Here is a 24,721-nt window from a genome sequence, read left to right on the forward strand (position 1 = left end):
TTCATGGGCATTTTATTTTTAACTGCAGATTAATTAACTCTCTGCTGTTAGGAACCAGAAGTTAATAGGAAGTGTGCCATGCTGGCATCTGCCCTTTTCAAAACAAGAGTCACATAACCATATGAGGAAGATTTAAATGACACAGACAAGTGAACTATTTACAATAGAGTGGAATTGGGGAAACACATAAAGGAAGTTCTCAGGCTTTGTCAATTTGAGCTCACCTGGGCATTCAGTGATGGATTACAAATGTCACCATCAGTTTAGATTATTCAACAATTACTTAACAGCACTAAATTGCTTCTGTCACCCAGACCTCAGTTCCTGGAAAAAGGAGAGATGAAGCTTCTTGCGGCTGGATCTACCAATTCCCAATTGATATGTTGGGGGGGGGGGGACATTATGAAGGGAACAATGCTAACCAGATGTTTTCATCTCTTACCAGCAGTACGTAAAATTCGGTGCCAAAAATGGCCTTTGTCTAAGAGAGTACTTAAGGGATTATTTGGGGTAAATCAAAATATGTTCCAATATTCAATTAGCATACCATCCTGCTCCTAAAAAAAGGTAAAAATAATCTTCAAGTTGAGCTTGACATCCTAGATACAGCCATATAGTTTCCGAGAAATGATACAGAAGTGACTTGCTACAGTTGTCTTGCAGAAAAATCTTTCTCTTTTTCTCCTTCCTAGTCTTGCCTTCAACCACAATATTCCTTGGAAAACTCCAATTTAATACTTGGGAGATGTTGCTTTTCCTTAGAACTTCCTTACAGATCCACTCAAGGACTCCTAAAAGAACCAGCCAGGTCTTCATCAATCTACGTATTTTAAGATGAATATTGGAAATGAAGCCAGACAAAACAGAAGCATTTTAAATCCCTCTCTTTATTTGGGTGAAGGGATGCCCTTTCATTTCCCTATATTAACAAACATTGAACAGTAAATGTGAAAGAAATGTTTATAATGAGCTCCCCAAAATATTGTCAAGATTGTTAAACAAATAGGGTATTCATTTATTAACCAATCTTGCCTATAAATGAAAAACGTTCAAATTGTGTCCCAATGACTTTTACATCAACTCTGGCCTCCCCCTCGTTTCTGAATTTGATGCAAGATACACAGAGATACATTCCACTTGAAAGCAAACAATTGAAAACTAGAGGTCACTTTGGCTTCATTAAACTGGTCAGCCTTGGTCAATCCCAGAAAGAGATCCAGGATTTGACTTGATTGGTATATGCAAAAGAGACAACCAGAAAATATCAAAACTATAAGCTAGATTGGTATTTTTCTTTAAAAGTCATCCTGGAAGAAGACAGTGGCAAATCATTTCATTACTATTGGCGTAAAAATGACTGGGTGTCTCTGTGAAGACACCAAGAGTCAAGCCAAGTAAAAAAGGAGACTTTATTCTCATATATACTACACAACTTGTTCTTGCTGGCAATGCAGATTCTTCTCTGCAGGTTCTCAGAGCATCTGTGGTCATATGGGGGAGCTGTAGCTTTCCTTCCAGCATGCAAAATTGTTCCAAGAAAAATTTAATTTTGTGACTTCTACACTACGGCATTGAATAGTACCGATTTCGTTCCATCTCCAGCCCCGAGCTTAAAATATTCTGCACCCTGATCAATGACCTTGTTTAATTCTCCCTATATATGGATGCAAACTCTCAACAATTAACCTAGATTATGTATAGCTTTAAAACACTGTGTTAAAGAAACTTGGAACAAGACATTTACCAGCAGGAAAGCCACAGCAGCATCCAAAAGAGGCTATGAAAAATGCAATCTCCCTTATTGAACTTCATTATTGTGCACGTGTTCCCCAAATCCAAAGAAAGTGCCATGCATTTCCATGAAAGGTGTATGAGGAGGGAAGCTTACAGGAGTGGCGCTTCTAAACTGACATTTACGCTTTTGTGTTGGACAACACAGGGAAGCTTCGAATGCCTCCTGAGATTCCCAGATGTTCCACTGCAGCATGTCTGAAGGTGGGACCTGGAAATCCCCTACAGCAGCGGTCCCCAACCTTTGCAGCTTGCCCGCCTGGCTGGAGTGGGGTGGCGAGAGCTGAGCCATGCGAATGGAGGGCCAGTGCGCGTGCACAAGTGGCAGGCTGGCACGCATGAACACAGCTCAACTTGTATGAGGGGCAGGCCAGCGCACATGTGCATGAATGCCCACCAGCCTGACACTCGTACAAGTTGAGGGTGCACACACACTCCAGCCAGTCACTCACACAGCCCAATTCCGAATAGGCCAGAGCCTGGTAGTTGGCCGCAGCCCGGGAGTTGGGGACCCCTGTCCTACACTTTCCTTGTGAGTAGAGTATTCTTCTTCCTTCAGCTCCGGTGTCTTCATCTCTCCTTTACCCAGTCCCTTCATATTCCTGCTATGACCTTCCTTTTCCACTCACAGGTTCTTTTGCGGACTTGCCTTCCCGTTTCAGCTGAGCTTCCAAATCCATTTTTAGTTTTCCCACTGACTACCAGGACTCTTTATCGATAACTATTCTCCAACAAGAAATAATAGGCTTGGAGAATGTTCTATAAAATGGGAGCAGCGTAGCCAAAGGGTGACTGGGATTTATAGGCAGCAGTTAGTTTTATCTGTTTTTTCCGTACTTTTAGACATACAGTAAAACCTAAGATGCTAATTCCACAGCTGTTCTTTTTGGGCTCTTTCATTTAAAAGATCCAGCTGCTCTTCTTCAGTTTTAGGGAGCACATGCTGATTTCCCAGAAGTTCCATTGTATAAATAGTCCCCATCTGCTCCACGATCTCTCTCTCTCTCTCTGCCATATACATAGAGCCATCACAGACAAATTATCAAGACGCACCCTGCTTTTCACTCCAGTTTATTAAAATGTAAGGGTTTTTTTTTTTAATCGCTGAAGTCACGTTAAATATAATCCCACTGGAGAGCCAAACTCCATCTCTTCCCTCCATTCTGGGCTTGCCAGCTCCCTGATCCAATGCCAGGCTGGCCAACACATGCCCCTATGAGTTCTGGGCAAGGGCATCAGGCTGCGAGACAGCCACCTGCAGAAAACAAATGGCAGCAGGCCAGGGCAGAAATGGGGCTTGACCCCTCAGAGCCAGAACCAGCCTGACCTAAGGGGCAGTTGATCTCTCCTTGCAAGAGCCACGATTGTTCCCTTTCCCCTTTGATCCTAAGCAGCGGCTAAATCAGCCCGAGTCGTGGTTTCCATGAAGAGTGTCACGGGACAAGTAGAATACGACAGGGATCCCTCAGCCCTCCCACCCTCTTAATGAGCAGCTGCAAACCAAAGTCCAGAAGACTGATCCAGTCGCTCCCCAAACCGAGCAATCCGGAAGGGCTGGCTAGCACTGCGTCCCCAGTGGTCCCACAAACCAGATACCCACAGCCTCCTCCACACCAACACAACTCCATCTTTGCTGATGTTTCTGAAAACCCTCCTAGCTGTCTTGGCAGCCACCAGGCAGGAACTGGGCCCCGAGCCATCCTGCCTGCCGACCCTTGTCGCCTGGGAGAGAGGTCTCCTCAACAAACAGAGCAAGACAGCCCTGGAGTGGGATTGGACACCGCCCATTTCCATTCTCTTCCACCATCCCCAGTGCCATCTGTAAAGCCAGCCAGGACACCCGAGGTTCAGAGCCTAAGCAGTCATTGTCAGCTCTCCTCTGCCATGTCAGGAAGTGAACGAAGGGAAGCGGATGGGCTGAGAGAGGCAGGGGAGAGCTTGGTCTCATGTGCTGTTGCCCTGCTCCTGCTCGAAGAGCACCATGGCCAGTTGGGACCGGGAGCCCAGGCCCTCCAAGCTGCTCTGCACACAACGATGATACTGCTCCTCGCTCAGCCGGGGATTGCAGATCTGGGGCCTGAAGGGCTGCAGGAGGGCAGGCTCAACCGCACGGAAGACGTGCAGATTGGAATATTTGACGAAAAGGTCATAGATGTCCATGGTTTCCAGGAGGTCCTCATTGTCCTGGGCGTCGGCTGCCATCCGGGTGCGTGCCGCCATATAGTCAGCGTTGTAGAAGCAAGCCTCATTGAAAACCTCGCGATCAAAATGGCCAGCGTCGCGCACAAGGTCTAAGCCAGAAAGTGGGGGAGGTTGGTTGTGGAAAGCAATTGTGGGGTTGTAGCCCTGGAAATGGATGGGGAAGAAGACCTGCCAGCTGTTGATGGTGTTCATGCGGCACCGGTTGAGGAACTCAGTGGTGACTTCAGTGCTCACTCCGGCCACAAAGAAGAGCGTGTCTACCGGATGCTTCTTTGAGATGATGTCCATCACCTTAATCTGGGAGGGCACGTCCGTCTTTACACTAATCCAAGGAATCTTCACCTGAGGGTGGCGCCGCTCGTACTCTGTGATGTGTGCTTTCACGCCCCCAAAAACATCATTCTGAGCCACCTTCTGGGCTTCAAAAGGATCATAGATGAAGAGGAAGGTCAACACGGCATTTTCGGAGTTTTCAAAGGCTGCTGCAGCGTAGACGTCAAGGAAATGGGTGGCGTAGTCTTTTTCTGAGGCAGTCAGGGGCAAGATGACATTGACACGGCTGGCTTCTGTTACATAGGGCATGGGGATAATCTCCACCTCACTAAGAGGGCGCAGGAGGTGCACCCGTTTGACCAAGGAACGGCTGTGCCCCTTCTGGGTCACGACCTCCAACTGCAGATCCAAGGTGTATTCCATGCCCCGGGTAGGATCAAAACGACGGTAGCCATTCAGGAGTTGCTGCTTGTGCACATGTAGCACCGGCTGGTATCGGCGGTTCAGCTCTTCCACGGCCGCAGCAACCACGTCAGCTACATCTGCTGCGTCTGACCCCTGGAGCTCACACTTGGGGGCCCCATCCACACAGGAAAAAGCCGCCTCTTCAGTGAAATAATCCCAGTGAAGCACCTCAAAACGGGTCTTTGGCTGGAAAGGTGGAGGAATGCCGATAGGCCACGTGCTACTCAGCTCCCCATCTGCAGAAAGGCTGCTGGCATTCTGGATCTCCAGCTGCAAAAACAAGGTAGGAAAATTAAGTTAAGTTCAGAAACATTTTTCTCAGCTGAAGGTACCCGAACAGCCCTAAGACTTAAGACTTGGATATAACCATGCTGATTCCAATGGGCAGTGACAGACCTCACTCTTAACTGATTTGGGTGCTAAGCCCTGCCCCAAACTTGTTGCTAGAGGAGGGGGAAGAAAAGGCTGACAGGTGAAGTCTTCCCCCACATCTACACACCGACCAGTTCAGATTTCCCAGATTGAAAGCCACTTCCTACAATTCCCTCCCTACCCTGGCCGCTGAATTTTTCTACTTAATAGCAGGAAAGGAGGATCAGAAAACAGGGTTGCAACCTTATGCTGTTCTGCCACCTGGTGGCAGCATGCCCACAATCAGTGCTCAATTCTGGGGATAGCATCTCTCTTTCCCTCTCCCAGGGGCTAAAAAAAAGCCATTTAGAATAAAGAATCTTAAACCAAATCACTTTTTTATAACTCTATTCTGTTTACACTAGAACTTCTATTCATTTTGGAATTGCCTTGACTGAGCCTGGGATGTTTGCATTCAAACATCCACAGCACAATTATTATTTGCTGTTTGACTGAAAATGTGGTCCAGATTATGTGTCTGCCGGCTGTAATTTCATTCTTAATTTATTCAATGTGTACAAATAACCTCAAAGTTTAATTCCAGCCATGCTGGTCTATATGGATATCTGCTTCTTGAATCAACATGTGTTGTTTAAATGCCCGATGACAAAATGTGAGAATGGGCCACTTTCTTCTCATTCTCTGTGCCTCAATCTTTGCTTTGCTTAATTCTGCTTCCGTGAGCTACTATTTTCCTGGCAGTGGCCCATCCGTCTGCTTTCGTAGCATAGACTACTCAGCATATGGAAGGGAAAGGCACATGATACATTCAGCCAAGAGCAATGATCAAATAGTTAAGTGTCTACTTTTGATATCTTGAGGACAAATGTCTACATTTGATTTTTGTAATCAACTGGGCAGGAAAAGAAACTACTGTATTTTTCGGAGTAGAAGACACACCGGAGTATAAGCTGCACCAAGATTTTGAAGAGGCAAATTTTTAAAAATGTTTGCACTCTGCAGACCTCCCCAAACCGGCCTGTTTTTTTGCAAAAACGGGCCCATTTCCCCCCCCCCCCACAAAAAAAAGGGCATGAATAGCCTTTAGGAGGCTTGTAGAGTGCTCCTGGAGGGGGGGGCAAAGACAAGCAAAAAACAGCTCGTTTTTTTGTCAAAAAAAGACATGCACAGCCTTTAGGAGGCTTCTAGAGTGCTCCTGGCAATGGCGGGGGGGGGGGGCAACACTGAGCAAAAAATGGCCTGTTTTTCACTCATTTCTGCCTTCTCCAGCCCCCAGGAGAGCTCTGGAAGCCTCCTAAAGGCAATGCATGACCATTTTTGTGAAGGGGCGGGGCTTCAGGAGGCAAAAAATGCTGTATTCAGTGTACAAGACACACCCAGATTTTCAGCCTCTTTTTGAGGGAAAAAGCTGCATCTTATACTCCGAAAAACACGGTACTGAGCACGAATTAGGAATCATTTAACCTCCACAAGGCCCAAACAACCCATTTTTCTAAGTAGCACCTTCATTAGGAAATATCCATCGAAGTCTGCAGAAGCCTTCCGCCAACTCCTGCAGTGCGAACAACATTGGAGGCTTTGATTTTTGAGACACTAAGCCTTAAAGCCAAGCCTCCTTTTATAGGTCTTCAATTCCACGGCACTAAAATTCCACTGTCTGTTTTTTTTAATGGTATATTGCATTTAATTTATGCCACATTAGCTACTGAATGCTTATTATGATGGCATGCACGTGTCAAATTAGTGATTCCTCAAAAATAATTCCAATTTAATCTGGCCCGAGGCTCAGCTCTGCCATCAAAGCTTGCACGACTTACTTGCTTCTATTATTATACGATCCTCTGGGTGTACATTTCTGTCAAATGGTTGGTCTAGACATTAAAAACTCCCTGAACAGACTGGATGCAGCATTAGCGACAGAACTTCAAGATCCTTTAATGCGGCAACCTTCCCTCCTCTTCTACTTGCTAACTGTTTAGAAAGAGTCCCAAATCTAAAACAGGAGGAGAATGACCCATAAATTGCATCTTACTCTGCAACAAGTCAGGAGTGAGATTAGCACAACATTTCCCAGAGGGAGTTTACAATGGCATTTATTACCCTTTGGAAGCTATTTTTCAAAATTCATGCAAAAATATCATAGCGTTTGAATTTTTGTTAACTGCCCAATTAATACATTCGAATCATTAAATTTGGCAGATTTGTTTAGTTAGGAGCAGACACAATAAATTACAGAATCAGAGGTCTAGAAGGGACGTCAGGAGTCTTCTAATCCACCTCTAGGAGCCTTGTACCATCCCAGTCAAATGGTTGTCCAGTCTATTCTTGAAAACCTCGAGTGATGAACCATCCACAACCCCAGGAAGAAAGCTATTCCACTGATTAATTGGTCTCACTGTCAGAAAATTTCTCCTTGGTTGGATCTCTTTGACAAGCTTCTATCCATTACTTGTTGTCCTGCCCTCTGGTGCCCTGTAGAATAAGAATAACTCAATTCTCTCTTCTTTGTGACAGCTCCTCAAGTACTGGAAGATAGTTATCATGTCCCCCTAATCCTTCTCTTCAATAGGTTAGACATGCCTGGCTTCCTCAACGGTTTCTCCTAGGATTTAGCCTCCAGACCCTTTCATTATTTAGAGTAAAATAGTCACCCATGTAGTTTATCTACTCAGATAGCAGCCAATGGTCAACGATTACACCTTATCTCGGTGACAACTGAATACCAGTCATGCTTCATTCCCAGGAGGTTTTCAAAGACTTAATTCATCCAAGCAGCAGGTTCTCTTTCTATTCCCCACTGAAAACAGTCTCCCTAAAAGGATAGGCTTTCTTTCTTTCTTTCTTTCTTTATTTTTGTCCAGTTACTTTAAAATATATTTTCATTTTTATTGCTCGAAAGACTGCACATGAGTTATATGAAACGGTTTATAAATATAGTGGAGACGTGATAGAAATAAATCACTTAAATATCTATTAGAACCCAGGGCAGTAGACTCCTATATTAATTCACAGCAATAGAAAGAATGAAAGAAAACCTGTAATAGCGAAAAATATTAGTATAATACTATTAAATGAAACATGATGTATTACAACTGACAATGTCTTGATTCCATATTTTACAAGCCTGTGTTTGCTGGTTTTACATAAACTAAAAGATTAATAGCAGAGCTATGGAGGCATCAGTCACGCCAAAAACTTCTTTGCTTCTAGAATTCACAGTTGCAGACTATGAGTCAAGATTAATTTTAGGAGCCAGCGCTAGGCTCAGCAGTGAAATTAGCAACAACAGACTCCTGTCTGGACTCATCTGGCAGCTTTCCTGAAGCAAGCTAACTTCTACATTTTTCCTTTGCCAAATTTCTAATAAGGAAACTGCTACAAGAATGCACACAGTAAGATTCAATGGGTCAAATAATTATGGGGGGAAATTCTTATTTTTATTTAGGTAAGACACTTTTAATTTGACCATTTTTAAAAGAACTAATATGTCCCCTAGTGAAATGTCAGCAAATATATCTAAACCAGGGGTATCAAACTCATGGCGTCACCTTGTCGTCACATGATGAATTGCAACTTCCCCCCCTTTGCTAAACTGGGGGTAGGCATGGCCAGCACATGATGCATCCAGCCACTGGCCGTGAGTTTGATACCCCTGATCTAAACTTTCAGAAGCCAATATCAACTGAAAACCTGCATGTTGTTGGTCCATCAGAGAATCACAGTTGTTGATTCACTATACGTCTGCTTAGTGGGGGCAGAGGGGGGAGAAGGTTAATCCTTCTTCTGCCTACTCATTTATCCCTGCAAATCAAGAATAATAACTTTTTTTTCCAAAGATGTTGAGACTCTAGAAAAAGTTCAGAAAAGAGCAACAGATGATTAGGGGACTGGAGGCTAAAATATATGAAGAATGGTGGCAGGAATTAGGTATGTCTAGTTTAATGAAAAGAAGGACTAGAAGTGACATGATAGCAGTGTGCCAATATTTGAAAGGCTGCCACAAAGAAGAGGCCGCCAAAGCCCTTGAGGGCAGGACAAGAAGCAATGGATGGAACCCAATCAAGAAGAGAAATCAAGGTAGAACTAAGGAGACATTTCCTGACAATTAGAACAATTAATTAGCGAAATGACTTGCTTCCAGAAACTGTGAGCACTCCATGACTAGAAGTTTTCGAGAAGAGATTGGACTACCATTTGTCTGAAATTATATTGGGTCACCTGCTTGAACAGAGGGTTGGACTAGAACAGGGGTCTCCAAACCCAAGACCATTGGGAACCAGGTTGTGCAAGTGGTTGGTGAGCACACATGCAGCTCCATTTGTCTGAGCAATGGGCACAAGCGCAAACGCCCGCCGTCCACATGGAACCATCCATTGCCAAGCCAGAAAGATTGTGGACTGCTGGACTAAAAGACCTTCAAGGTCCTTCCATCTCTGTTATTTCATTAGCATATCAAATGTAATTTGAATAGAAGAAAAGGCTTTTGCAAGGAATGGTGGTCAGGAGAAAGATGAAGCCCATAAGCATGTAAATAAACTCCATATTTTCCTTCAAAATCTGACCCTTTCTCCTATATAGCCGATTTTCAGGAGAAAAGCAACCATTCAGAATTCAGAGCTCTGGTGAACATAGAGATCAATTTACCGATGTGCCACTCAAGACTAAAATAATCTCTTTAACTGTACTGCTTAATGAGTTGAGAAGTTTGCAGGGGATAAGGAAGGCTAAGAAGCAGACAAGAAAATATAGATGTCAATATCCTTTGTTTGCAAAGAACAAGCCTGTAGAATGTGGCTTCTGGAATTCTTTCCAGCCCCTTCATAGCAGCTTTACTCCAGATACGGAGACAGGAGAAAATGGGTTCAGACCGGAAGAGAAAGCAACATTTTGAGCAGCTGCCCAACTGCCTCTCCCACAAGGATCCATGGAAGGACTTTTACTGCATCTCCTTTCTCCCCAGCCTGATCCAGATCATTTTCAAACTCAGTATTTCTTTAATATGCTACATTTGGTCCTTTTTTGTTCAGTTTTGAAGAATTACAGAGGGTCCTTGCTTAACAACCACTTATACAGTGACCATTGAAATGGGCGGTGGTACTGAATACTGCATGAGAAACTTATAACAGGTCCTCAGAGTCCTCACATGATCACCATTTGCAATTTTGTCAGTTCTGACAAGCAAAATCAGTGGGGAAGCCAGCAGGCGGTTGCAAACAGAGACCACGTGATGCCCCCACTTAATGACCTGCGGGTATTTGCTTAACAATGGCAACTGGGAGTGCCAGAATTGTGGCTACTAAGAGATCCCAATTATTGTAATTAACCAAGGATTACCTTGTTGGCTACTGGACAACAGATAAGTGGATAGCCCTATAAATAATTTATTTCCAACATGCTATTCGGTTCAAAAAAATAAAGCAGATTGATACTGCCCACATTAGAGAAGATACATTTTCAGTAGCTGGGGAAAACAGGGCAGAATAGCCAACATTTATCGAAGCCAGAACTAGAGCCAGAAATGGATGGCACAAATTTTCTCTGGTCTTGTTTCAATAGCCCAACATCTTCTGTTCTTCTTTTCTTCCTTCTTATTAAAAGAAGGAACCAAGCGAACCTGAGATCTGACCAAGGGCCAGTTGGTCTACTTCTATCTTAACAGATGTGAGAGGGGAAGTAGCTTTGATTATAATTCTGCCCAAGGGTGTTGAATTCCAATTCCCAGAATTCCACAAAACGGCACACTAGGTGAAGACTTCCAGAAGCTGAAGTCCACCGGGTTAAAGAAGAATGTTCTCTTAGGGCACTGCTCAACATGACTGATTTTTCTGATAAATTAAGGTGGCAGCAGAATGAAAACAGGCATGTGTCAAAGGAATCAAGGGACCCTCGGATCAGCTGCTCAAAGTCCTAGAATCTCAAAGTCTGGCCCCCTTACCTGTAGCTGCTGGATCTCTTGATAGGTGTGCTCCAGCTCTACACGAGCAAAATGTCTGTGCAGCCGATACATCTGGAGAGGGTCCAGCACTGGGTGAACAGTGAATGCAGCATTGAATTGCGGATCACTTTCCTTCTCGGGGTCTGTGTTCTTCCCAAGCTCAAAGTAATGGTAACGTAAGCCCTGGCAGAGGAGAGGAAAGAAGCACATCAGTCTGGAAATTCAGCCTTTCCAGCAAATATACCCAGAGGCTAACTAGCACCTCTCTCTGTTTTGCTAGCAAAATGAAAGACTGCTGAAGAAGCTCAGCTTTTAGTTGGAGGGCAGATAGGACCAAGAACGTATTTTGTAACATGCTGTTCTCTCAAATCATTCCTGATCTTTGAACTCTGCCTTCTTTGAAGAAAAACATCCAGTGCCCAAAATATTCTTTTTTTTTTTTTGCTTATTTCACCCTGGTTCAAGTCATCCTGCTCTTGGACTGGATTCCTTAGTCTGGGGATGAGATGGAACTGAACAGTTTTAAAAATGTACCTTTAAAAAAAAAATTAGCTCTCACTGGGAACATAGAAAGAGTACTAATTACTTTAAGTCTCAAGGGCTCCTTACAATGAGAGGCAGCATCAGACTATTGGATCCCTTTTACCCAGAAAGAAAAGTTTTGCCTGAACTAAAATAGTAGTTAGAGCTACAAAAACAACAACTAAATAACATTCCCTCAGTGGAAAAAGTCCCAACAGGAAACATGTTCCACCATCAAAAGCATCTCCAGTCTCAAAATGATTCATAGATGTTTTTTTTTTTAAATCCCATTTTTCCAACCCATTTTTCTCTTTGATTCTGAAAGCCCAATGAGATTTTAAGATAACTTGAATAGGAAATATCTGATAACTGTATATCAGGATTCTTCTCTTTGAAGCCTCTTGGGATAAAAGCAAATGGTTTCCCTTCTTTTCCTTTTTCTCAAAAACAGTGACTTGCACAGGCCAAGCTGTCCCCACAGGAGGAGGAAATGAGGCATGGCCACCTCAGAGGGAAGAAAGCCTCACCTCCTGCTCCGCCACGCAGTCTACTCCCGTGTAGTCGATGATACAGCGGCCCAGCCACTCATCAGGGCGTGCGCTCAAGATATCATTCCGGCAACTTTCCAAGTGAGGCTGCAAACGCAGGAGCAAAGCTCGGGAAAGCAGGTAACCAAAGCCCCCGTAGCAGTAGTGTCCCTGAGTGTCCCCACCAATGAACTCCTCGGGTCGGCCCATGTAGAGCAGAGTGTCGATGCTGAGGTGAGAGGCCAAGTGGTTCACCCGATGGGCTTCGACGTAGGTATCATCCTGTACCAGGAACACCCAATCAAAGTCAGACAGGTAATGGTCTATCACGTATTTGACAGTCTGGTACATGTTCCATATGGGCCTCTCATCTCCATGCGTCACCACCGTCATGCCATGGGGCACCTTGCGCCCCCGGGTGCCTGTGAAGTAGATCAGGCGCTCCAGCCGGTGGCCGAGGGTACGATTCACTGCCACGGCCAGCGAGTTCAACGTGTTCTTTGAGGTCAGCACACCCACAAAGAGACGCTGCCGCATACCCAGCTCTGTGCTGATATATCGGGTCCTTCAGAAGTAGGGGAGGGAATGCAGAAGAAATGAAAAAGAAAAGAAAACAAGACAGTTAAGGCTCCTCTCCTCCCACAATCACACCTTTCCAATCGAGGAAAGGGCATCTCAGCCCTGCAATTCATAGCAATTGGCCCATCTCTAAAAGATGTGCAAACAGTTTCATTATAGAAATGTCCCAAATTCCCCTAACATTTGTTGTACCAATGATATAAGAAGAGATCCAATGCCAAATAGCCTGCTCCTATCTTACCAGCAAGGTCAGAATCACATTTGGAGGTTGGGGTGTTTACAGGACAAAATGTTTTGCTTATTTTACTAATATCACCTTCAGGATATTTGAAGAATAGGCACCACCTAGTGGAAGTTAGGCACTGACAATGGACATATTTGGAGACCTCAAACTCAGTTTTTTCATAAGATTCACTATTTTCACCCCTACTTGCTCATGCACAGAAGAATCTGCCTAAGGTAAGATCTGCTCTTATTTTGGTGCTGTAGTTGTAGCATATAGAATGCCTGTGAAAATACAGGCTCCATATGGTCGAGGAAAATCATGTTGATCTTCACCCAACCAAGGAAGGTAACAAGAGATGATATCTGGGTGGGAAAAACTCATGAGACTTCTGTATTTATATAAAAAGTATAACCCCTATGCCTAAACTATAAAAAAGCAGTTTCCATGCACTGCAACCATATACGCATTAACTTTTATATAAGTAAATGCAATTTACAGTGAACTGATATTGTGTGACCTGCTCCTATTCACTTCACCAGTTAATCAGCCACACCTTGCTCCTTCCCAATAAGCAATGGTCATTTAGACATACTTGCTCTTGTTATTGCATATACTAGTACTACATACAGGTTCACAGATACCCTGTTATCTGCTGCGTCATATCTTCTTTCTCTTCCCATCATCACATTTCTGATCTGGAAGCTCCACTCCCAGATGTGGAGGAGGGCTTCATACTTTTGGCTATCCTACTCTGTAAAATACCATGTACATTATTGTTGCTTCATCAGTAATAATGCTGTATATTCCATAAGTAGAGAGCCAGGTTAAAGACACCAGGTTAGGAACCAGGAAAGTTCTGGTCCCATCTTAGACACAAAGCCAGCTGGATTACTTGAGCCAGTTACTCTCTCCCATCCCTAGGAAGAGGGCAGTGGCAAACTACTTACAAAAATGCTGCCAAGAAAACTATAGGGAGTGGTCCAGCCAGGGCCAGGAGTCAACACTGATTTAAAGGATACACACATTACATCACATCACATCAACCTGTTGCAGTTTAGCAAAAGCTACAATCCTACTTGATTCAAAGAGCACAGTACTATGCTTACAAAAATGCTAAACATCACTGTGTTTGTAGCAATGTTTCAGAATGTTGTGATGCGTTAAAACATTGGGCTCCCTCCAATTAAATACAGTAGATGCTTCCAACCAGCTAACTATTGAGTGCTGGGTAAAGAAGGGGGAACAAACCTTTTCAACTTTTAATGTGTTGCAAAGTATCTGTTTTCAAATAAGATGCTATCAGAGGGGCCTCTTTTGGAAACCCACGAACAAGGTGATGGCCGTAACAGGTCAGAGTCTGGAGGGCATTAGGGGGTCCCACTGTCTGGGAAGGACTAATAATATCCCAGAGGGTCAAATCAAGTTAGTAAAAGAACTCTTTAACCCTGCTCTTTGGAAAAGAACACAAATAGCCAAGAGTAAACAGGCTTGGAGCCTACTGATTTATGCAAACAACTGTGAATCGCATACACAATCTGGAACAAGCAGATTTTGGCCACCGGATCCAATTATAATTCTAGTAATGAGAGCCCAAAGACGAAAAAGGAGCTAGGCAAACCTCAGAACTTACCAGAGAGCAATTTTATTGCCCTCAAAGTTCTTCACTCATTTCTCATCTAAAAAAACCTCTCACTTTTCCATGAGGTTCACTTTTCCATATAATTTTTTCCACTAAGGAAACGTGAATCCATTTTCAGGTTTTGGAAGCTGGTTTCATCCAAGATGAACTATCCAGCATAACAGCAATGCCACAGTAATATCTATATTCAGTTTTATAACAAAAAAAAAAGACTTTGTAAAGTGCCACGTAGTTTGGAATGATAAAGTTGGAAGCAACCATTTAGCCCATCAAATGTCACACACACACGCACGCACACACACACACACACCAGTGTAGTAATCCAAAACGGAGCATCCCAGAAAGATGGTTATGTAGCTTCTATTAGAACATATTAAGTAAAAAGAAGCCTATTAGTTATCAAGGTAATTGGTAAACTGCACTTACGATAAGGCAGGATATTTTAAACATTCGATTGGAATCTGTCTTCCTGTAATTTAGATCTGCTATTCTATGGTCTAGATTATGGAATAAGAGGAGAACAATTTCTGATCTTCCTGTTATTCGGGTATTTGATGTTTTCTCAAGGCTAAACATATCCAGTACCTTTAATCTATTTTCACAGGTTTTAATTTCCAGTCCCCTATCTCTTTGCCCAATTCCTTTTTTAAAGCGCATAGTACAGAACTAAACACAGTGTTCAAGATAGGTCTAACTAACACAGAACAGAGTGGCACAATTATGTCTGCTGTTGAAAATTAGATCTCTCTTGGTTCTGGATTATGTCCACAATATACCCACATTCAGTTAAGAAAGTTACCAATCAAAAATGAGATTAAATCTTAAAAATGAGATTAAAGTTGTTCTTGGTCAATCCATGCTGATGCCTGATAATAATACAGAAATGTTATTATAATAATAATAAGTAATAATAAGATCTTTACAGGTCAATTTCTTTATAACTGATCTAGAACCTTTCCAATTATCAATGTCAGACCAACTATCAATAGTTTTCTGGGCCTTTCTTTTCCACTTTTTAAAGTTAAGATACGTATTTCTAGTCATCAGACACTTCATCAAATCTCAAGGTTTTCTCAGGGACATTATAAAAGGGTTTGGCCATCTCTCCTTTAGTACCTTTGGAAGTGTCCTGGAAGGTTTAAAGTCCTTCAAAATCAAGCAGTATTGCCTCAATTTTCTATCAATGTGAAGCTTTGTCCTGCCTCTTTACCCTGCTTTTCACATTTTCAAAATGGAACACGCTACTTCTGTTGAAGATTTTATTAAAATAGGAGATAAATATTTCTACTACTTCTTGAGTATCTGTACCATTTTGCCTTCTTCCTGCAGATTTATTTTTGTTTTGAATGTAACTACTATGCCAGTCTTTTTTGTTGTGGTTATTCTTACCATTTTCTATTCTGGATGTTCATTTTCTGACACAGTTCAACTTCATCCCTTTGTCAACCGACTTTCATTCTACTTCCTATATGTCCTCTTTTTCATTTTCTTTAAGCTTTTTGTACAGCCCCACAGGGTTTTTTGAAATGCCCTCCATTTTTATCTTAACTAGAATAGTTTGCAATCTTCAGTGACCATATTTTCTTGGAAAAAGTAAAGGACAAACCTAAAAAAGGAGCAAATCTGAAAGAGGCTCATATAAACATTTGTAAAACTTTGCTTTACAAAGGGAAATTCAAGAACAAATTAAGAAAATAAAATTAAAGAAATCTAATGGATTACTTTCTATAATAAAGGACATATGGTTACTGCATTCTAATGTCATGTCCTTAGGAATTCCCATCTTTCTTAAGGTCTTTTTCCTATTAGCTTCTCCTCCCAAAAAATCCTATTATTGCTCTATGTTTATTATAATCCACCTGTGAAGATATGTGTTTGACTAATCTGTTTTCTATTTCTCTTAAAATCAGGAACTCCAACCTTACACAATCACTGTCCTCCAGTGTACCTGCTACTTCCATTTCCTCAGCTAAGTCATCTCTGTTGATTAATATCAAGTAAGAACAGCTGATCATCTTGTCTTCTTTCACTCTCTGAAGGAGTTTATTGTTGGCAAGACAAGTCAGGGATTTCCTCAAAGGACAATGTTTGGCAGAAGTTGTCTCCTGTCAAATGTTGGGAGTAAATGATTACCGTGTCAAGTGATTCTGGTGTACAGTATTGTGACTACTGTATACATAACCGTAAGCCAGAATCCCAGCCAAAGAAATAAATCAAAAGCCATAGACATCCTGGTCCAATCTGCTTTAGTACAGTACAGTACTCTTTCCTTCTCATGTCAGATGATATTGGGTGCAACTACCAAATCAGTCTTCTGGAAAGAGTTAATCATAATCTCCAGTTGAGCTGAATATAGCAAGGACAGCACGAAGGACATGAAAGGAAGAAGAGGGGAGGGTGTTATAATTATAATTCAGTGTCCAAAGAATCTGTGCTGCCATCATAATTTCTGCAATGGCAAGTCTCTCTCTGGTGAGAAATGGCTTTGACACTGGGTTTGTCCATTTTCCCCAAATATGTTTGAGATTAGGAAAAACCTATCCCATATTTTGAAAGATCACTAAATGAAAGGAAAAATTAGAAAATTATTTTTATACATTCAGAATATATTGTGGGAATATAAAAGTACATAAAAACAGCATGTTATACAAATCAAGCCAATATTAAAATAAATCAAACTTATATATTGTATCCTGCTTTTTCTTCAATCCTTCAAAAAGGTCAGAGAGCTAATCTTACTAGTCTAATACCATTCATCACAGAATTAAAAGAAGCTTCTTATATGCCTAAGCATCTCTATTTATTAAAGAGCTCATCAGTACTTGCTAAGAGTTCATTTATTCAAGCACCAAAAGAAAAAAATATTGGCAATCAATTCTGTTTATAATGTCGTTTCTCGTTTTATGAAAGCAGACAACTCTTAGTTCTGATAAATGTTGACTGTGAATTCTTTGACTTAAAAATCATGCTGGTTTGTCTTCTTAGTTGTGAGTTGTTAAAATATCAAAAGGCAGAACAACCTGTCAAGAATTCTGAAAGGAGGATGAGATGCCTTTCATGAATGTACAACTCGTTTGCCATGCTCCAGGGGATTTGATTTCCTATAACAGTTTTACTGATCCTCATAGTAAGAGAAAATACATAGGAACTGGATCAGGCAAAGGATGGGCGAAAGCATTTACCTGGCTCAATATTAATACTACAGTGTTGGAAAACAGATGGCCTTTCTCTAAAACTAGCTTCAGAGTTTTCTAATTCAAATGCAGCAGGAAGTCCTTGCTGTCCAGCCACTCCCATCTCTAACCTCAGTCACAGTAGACTCATTCAAAGCCTCCACTTCCTGTTCATTACTCTCTCCTGTGGAAGCACAACTCATTCAATCTCTCCTCTCTGGACCCCTGTTGCTGACCTCACCCAGCACATAGAAATTGAATCTGGGGCCTCCAGAAGAGAAACTGAACGCAGCAGAGGGCATGATCCTAAATGTTAAGTTGTTATATATCCTCATGCAGATGGCAAAAAGGAACAAAGATGAGGAATGAAAAAAAAAGTTCAGATCATCACTGTCAGTAAATAAGGAATAAAGATACTGTGCACATTGAGGATAGAGAAATAAAGTGCCAATTCTGAAAGGGAAGACTGTATTAGAAAGGTAGAGAGAACATATAGTGATGAAGACAAATTCCCAGAAGGTCAAATGGCCTTCCAAGCTAGCAACTGGTAGAATTAATCATCAGTATTTATTAAATACACAGCATCTCTGTAACATTCTTAGAAGAGCAGATGTTTCTATAATTAGAGGAACTGACACTTTACTGAAAGGAAACAATAAACTGAGCAATTATTAAGGAAACAAAAAGAACATGCAACTGGAGATTAGCAAATCTCCTAGCTTCCTCCATCTGCAGTATTCTCCTTCATGCACCTATCCACCCACAATGTGGAAATCTCTATATTAGAGTGACCTCAACATCATCCAACATTTCTCTGGCTGCTACACACAAAAGGGAAGGATCCCTGCAAAAAGTAATGGGGATTGTCCAGACTACATAGGCCAGTGATAGCTAACCTTTTCCAGCCTGAGTGCCCAAAGCGTGCGCACGAATGCGTGCGTGAACCCCCAAAATGCCATGCCTGCGCGGCCCCCGCATGCCCCCTGTCCGCTGTGCATGCGCACCCATATGCCCCCCATCCTTGTGCATGCCCCCCGCATGCGCCCCACCCCCTGTGTATGCATGGCAGAGACCTGAAGACAAGTAAGATGTGCACAATCCAACATGGCACATCAAAAATGATCTTTCTGCATGCCAACTCTCCTACTGCTACGGATACAGAGAGCTTAAGTATGTCTAGGTGACCAACTACTTATCAGCTTGGCTTTTTCCCTCTTGAATTCACAAGGCATATACCACCATTTCTGCGACACAGCTACTCTGCTGGGGACAATAGCGACTTATTTTACACAAGCAACAATTGCAGCAAAGCAGGGGAAGCCAGAGTCACTTAACAAACATGTTACCAACTTAACAACTTCAGTGATTCATTTAACAATGTGGCAAGGGACGTAATAAAATGGGACAAAATTCACTTAACTGTCTTGCTTAGCAACAGACCCAATTGGACACAATTGTGGTTATAAGCTGAGAACTACCTGTATACATATTCTCTGATCCCCACCACCACCACCAAATTCCCCACGTATACTGGTCCATCATCTGACAGGCATATAGAGATGCAAATGCAGAAGCAAAGAGCTAAGGAGCTTTTAAGAAATGTGACAGCATGGTATAGGCTGCTGGAAAAGACCAGAAATCAGTGCATATATTTGGGGTGGGAGTGGGGGGAGACACGTACAAATGAAGGTCCAGTCATTTCACACTGTCTTCAGAACAGTCTAAGGCTTTGGAACAGCACAATTCCAACTTTTCTACCGCACAACAAATTAACTATTGATGGCAGTAAAGCATGATAAAACAGGACCAGATAGTTTGTAAGGACAGAAAAGGTGTTTCTGTAATGTTTTTATCCAATTCTGTGGTCAGAAGCCACAGGTCAGAAATGTATCTATAAATATGCCTCAGATGCATTTAAGCCCTCATTAGTTATTCCTATACATAGTCAAGGTATTAATTGGAGGTGAGCAGCACTGCATAAAAACTGTTTTTGTTTGTTTATTCTTTAAGGAAATAACAAACAAGCAATTCCTGCTCAATAAGCAGTAAATTCTTCAATCACAAGGAATGGCTGGAGGTCTACCAGAGGAATTTTGTTGGTACGGTTAGTTTCCCTTTCTACTTCTTGCCACCAAATAGATGTATGAGCAGTCATAGGCTTTATAGCTGTAGCTGTAACATTTGACACACTTTGCTGTGTAGAAGGGGGAAGGAACTAGAGAGCATTTCTACATATAACAGAAGTGGCTTCAGGAGAATCGCATTTTCTCAGTATAAAGTATTCCTTTTGAAAGTTGAAATGATTCTTATCCCATATTCCCCCCCCCCCAAGTATTTAAGATAGCAGGCATATGGATTTGATTATTAGAAACAGTAGATAATAGAAAAATGAAAATTATGTTGTAAAGAGCTTAATGTGAAATTGTATTTTTGTCTGCTATGAAGGAAAATCAAAGGCCATTTCCAAATATTTCTTTCTCTTTGTTTTTCTCTGCACTTTTCATTGCATTCTTTTTTTTTTACTCCTACTCATTTTTCTATCTTAATTATTACTTTCTGTCAGTTATTTTTCCCATTTAAAATGTAATAAAGTTATCAATTTAAAAAAAGAGTTAAAATGGGGAAAAAAGAACAGACTTAGGAATGCAGAGTCCCTGCAAGAGAAGGGCTATCACAAAAGAATATCCCTGAGTTAAATAAATTGTATAATATTTAAAAGACCTAAATACAAGTCATAAAGCACTTGATTTGTTCATTTATTGTTCTTTTGCCTCTGTTATGAATTCACTAGCTATATTTAGCCAGCCACTGCTTCCCAATGTCAGTTCTTCCTATCTGCAATATGGATGAACTAAAAGTAAAGGAAAGTGATATGTAAAATGCAAGATATTAATAGTATCTAGTTAAAATAAATAGATACTGTAAGTTGCTTGGAAAAAAAATAAAATATTTATTAGAGCTTGGCATAATTTCATATGATTTGGAAAAGTGCTTCAGACTAGACTAGGCTACGCTAGGCACCGTGATCATTAAGTGAACAAATTGTTTATTATGGGGTGATTTTTGCCAAAAATGGAAGTCAATGCCAGTTTTAGGCAAAAACTTTGTAAAACGTGGATATGTGACTATAGCACATTGCGGTAAACGTGGGCCAGTTGCCATGCACACAAAATGCAGTTACCATCACAACTTCATAACTGGGTGTCCCCAGAGAAGTCATTGTAATTCTGAATGATTGCTAAGCATCCAGTCACAAGTTGAGGATTACCTAAATTAGCAGTTCAAACTTCTGCATGAACCTGCAAAAAAGATGTGGCTGTTCTAATCAGTGGAATAGTTAAAGCAGCACATATTTAAGATTTTAAAGCTGTGTTTGTGTGTGTGTGTGTGTGTGTATGTGTGTGTGTGTAGGGGGGAGGCTGGAGCTTGCATGCCTTAAAAATAGAGTCTGAAGCACTTCTGCAGAATGTTCAAAATGTCTAAAACCTTGACATATTATTTCTATATTCATTGTTCCAAAGGTGGGCAGACTTCAGGCTTAAATCTGCTTCATTTTTACTAACCACACAAATGAACCAACTACTGTAAAGCAGGGTGAGGAAACAGATAACCTTCACCTCAGTATTTGTTCTGGATATCAGTATTAAAAGGGTTCAGTCCTTTTGCCAATAAAAGGGATGGTGAGACTACTTTGGATGTCTTCTTCCCTTTTGGCACTATTCTGCAGCATAATATAGGACTGGGGGGGGGGGGGGGGAGACTTCATTGTTGCTAAAGGAAACAAGGAATCAGAAACTTGTCCTGATCTCCTGCAAATCCCCCAGAAACCTAACAGCAGATCCTGATCTACTGTCCGCCCTTGCATTAATCTTATAAAAAAAAAAAAACAACCACTGTCTGAAAATATTTTGAAAGAGTCCAAACAGTTGTATGACTCAGCCCTCTCCTCCAGCTTTCTCAGAATAAGCCACAGCCACACTTCTTAGTTTGTGGGAGCAACTGCCATCAGTACTCCTTCTCATTCTAGCCCACCTCTTTCTAAAGGAAACTATTTGCACAGAAGGACTTCCTGTGAACAGTGAGAGTGCAGCCCAAAGCTTTCCTGTGGGAGATCAGGTGCAGAGATCCATCAAGCTCAAGCCCCACTACCACAGAACAACTCTGCAAAAACAGAAACAAAACCATATGAATAACAGCCCTGCACTATCATGCTGCCCTCACCCCACTTTTCCTCCCATCTTGGGGATCATTTAAAAAACAAGGCATAAATCCTTCTAAGCCCTTCAAAACTAAGAGTCACGGTCGTATAGGAAGCTGCAACTAAATTATAATTATAAGCATACTAATCCTTCAAGAGGTGAGTTAAGCTATGACACTCACTAGTCCAGGATGTAAGATGACTACCAGTCTGGATAGCTATAAAAAAGTCTCAGTCAAATTTATAGAGGAAAAGATTATCAATGATCATTAGTCATGCTGGTTATATATCCACTATTGGCCAGAATTTGATTTTCTGCACTGTTTACTAATTTTGACTTAGAAATCTCTAACCATATTGAGTCTATGGTTTCCTTTCATATTAGCTTTTGCCTAATTTAAAATTTTCCACTGAGGCTTAATAGCATATCCTATTATAAGGGGGGCCCAGTCAGCAGATCTATGAAATGGAACCTTTTCTCTAGCAGCATCTCAGTTGTAAAAAAAACCTCTCTTCTAGAATAAACCAAACTGCCTCCAAGTTGGTTTTAGGGAGTTTTTTTGACAGGATATTTATAAATTCTGATAGTTATAGTTTACCTTTAACAAACATTTTGCTTTTCTCATTATTTTAGTTTTTTCCTATTTTCTTAAAAAATTATACATTGTTCTGAAGGTCCTGCTCTTTTGTTCTTATTTACAGTATTATGAATGGCAAAAAAAAGCCATGCATACTACTGTTTATTTTCTAAATGCACTTATGTTATCTAATAAAGCAGTGTACAATGGGCCATGAGACCTGGGAACCACAAATGTTCTATATAGGCAGACCTTATAGGAGGTCAGACTACAAGACTTCAAGGCCCCTTCCAGTTCTATGATTCTCTGTTTTGGGCAGGACAAGAATCAGCATTTCCAGTTTCATATCATACTAAGGTTTGCATCAGGACATACTGATTTTGTCCATGAGTAGTACAGCCAGTAAGTAACCTGTGGTTTGTAAATCATATCTATATCATTTATGACTCTGGAATTCTGGACAGCCACTTCCAAACAGAGCCAATGGATACACGCAAGCACAGGTAGTCCTCAACTTACAACCACGACAAAGCCCAATGTTTCTGTTGCTGAATGAGAAGCTTGTTAAGCGAGTTTTGCTTCATTTTACTTTTCTCACCACATTTGTTAAATGAATCTGCAGACCTTAAATTAGTAACATGGTTGTTAAGTGAATCTAGTTTCCCCATTTACTTTGCTTTTCAGAAAGTCACAAAAGGGATTACGTGACCTCAGGACACTGCAACCCTCATAAATCTGTGTTAGCTGTCAAGCATCCGAATGCAAATCACGCGACCACAGGGATGCTTGCAACGGTCATAAGTGTGAAAAATCGCCGTAAGTCGCATTTTTCAGTGCCACTGTAACTTCGAACGGTCACTAAATGAATTGTTGTAAGTCGAGGGCTACCTGCATTTGTTTTAAAAATTAAGTCTGCCACACTTCAAACCTTCAAAGTGGTTTCCAATGCATTAAAATCAGAAAATTTAATCCCCTAAGCAATGTGGTTTTAGTGGGACCCTAAACTGGACCTCAATCCTTCATTTTCTAACTAGTACTTCGCGGGGTTATTCCGATGTAGTTCCCAAAACTGCTGTCATATGGAAGCAGACCCTGTTGCTTAAATATTGATGCTGGCAGGCTAAGAACTAAACAGACCCTCCTACAGGGCTAAACCTGTTGCTGATCCACAAAAAAGGTTGGCTACAGGTTGTTGGGGCACTTGACGCCCAATCCAAATAAATAACGGTGGAGGTTACCCCGAGAAGGCACTCCGATCCCCTTTGGGTTCTAGGCCTATCTTCCTCCACCACCCCGACCTCTCCAGTTCCCCTTGCCCATTAGGTACCTGATGGTCTTTTTGGTCGCCTTCCCTGGGTTCAGAGGCTTGTAGGGCAGGACGCGGGGCTCCCAGCTCTGCTCGGGCTCCGTACCTAGCCCCCCGGAGAGAGAGTTGGGTTTGCGGGCGGCGTTGCCCTGCCCTCCTGGATGCTGATGCTGCTCCAGGCCCCCTTCACGGAAGCTGCCATGGCCGGGCCCACAGGGCTCCTCCACCCAGGTCACACTGAGCAGGCTAAGCGTGAAACCAAGGGACACCCCGACCACCACAGGCCCCACGGGACGCAGGAGCGACAGGAGGGAAGAGAAGCGCATGGCACCGGCGGAGGCAAAAGCCGGACAGGACCCAGAGGTGGTGGGGGGGACGGGGCCACCAAGTTAAAAGGGACAAAAGAGGGGGGGGGAGAGGGCAGCAACAAGAGTCGAAGGAGCGCACTTGGAAGGCGGATGGGTAGGTGGGGTGTCCTGGGTTAGAGAACCAGGGAGATCCCTCTTTAACCGGCAATACAGCACTCGTGGGGATCGTGGCAGCCGGGGACCATTCCCACGAGACGAGAGGGGTCCTGCACAGAGGGAGGGGCGGCTGCAGCTAAGTAACGGAGGAGGTGGGCCCGGCCCAATTCCGGAACCTTGAAGGAGCGGCGCCTATTGGTCCAGCCTTTCCATGCCGGCCCTAGAGAAGAATTGCGGGGGGGGGGGGAGAGAGAGAGAATCAGTCCTTCGCCTCCTCTCGCTGAACGGGAGTAGCACCGCGGAAACGTCACTCCCGCTTCCCTTGGAAGAGTCGCCGCTGGCGCTGGCGCCGCCGTCCGACGTGTCACCCTGGGTAGTCCCGCCCTCTCCGCCAACCGTCATTCGTCCGGCCGCGCCCCCTTTCCCTCCCCAGCCAATCCTCGGGCCGAAAATGGGTGGTCGGCGGAGCCC

At 42.5% G+C, this 24,721-nt stretch overlaps 1 protein-coding gene across 1 annotated transcript; it reads right to left on the bottom strand.

Annotated features, from left to right (window-relative positions):
- Positions 1-869: 869 nt before the first annotated feature.
- CHPF (chondroitin polymerizing factor) lies at positions 870-24,614 on the bottom strand. Its single transcript, XM_014062666.2, has 4 exons — positions 23,808-24,614; positions 12,088-12,652; positions 11,039-11,221; positions 870-5,001 (listed from the first exon to the last, which is right to left on the bottom strand). The coding sequence occupies exons 1-4, from the start codon at positions 24,110-24,112 to the stop codon at positions 3,736-3,738; spliced, it is 2,319 nt and encodes a 772-aa protein (XP_013918141.2). The 5' UTR covers positions 24,113-24,614; the 3' UTR covers positions 870-3,735.
- Between the last annotated feature and the right edge of the window lie 107 nt (positions 24,615-24,721).

The sequence above is a fragment of the Thamnophis sirtalis genome, unplaced genomic scaffold, assembly GCF_051295495.1.
Source record: "Thamnophis sirtalis isolate CommonGarterSnake01/CBP01778 unplaced genomic scaffold, rThaSir2_p1.2 scaffold_1, whole genome shotgun sequence".
Classification (NCBI taxonomy): domain Eukaryota; kingdom Metazoa; phylum Chordata; class Lepidosauria; order Squamata; family Natricidae; genus Thamnophis; species Thamnophis sirtalis.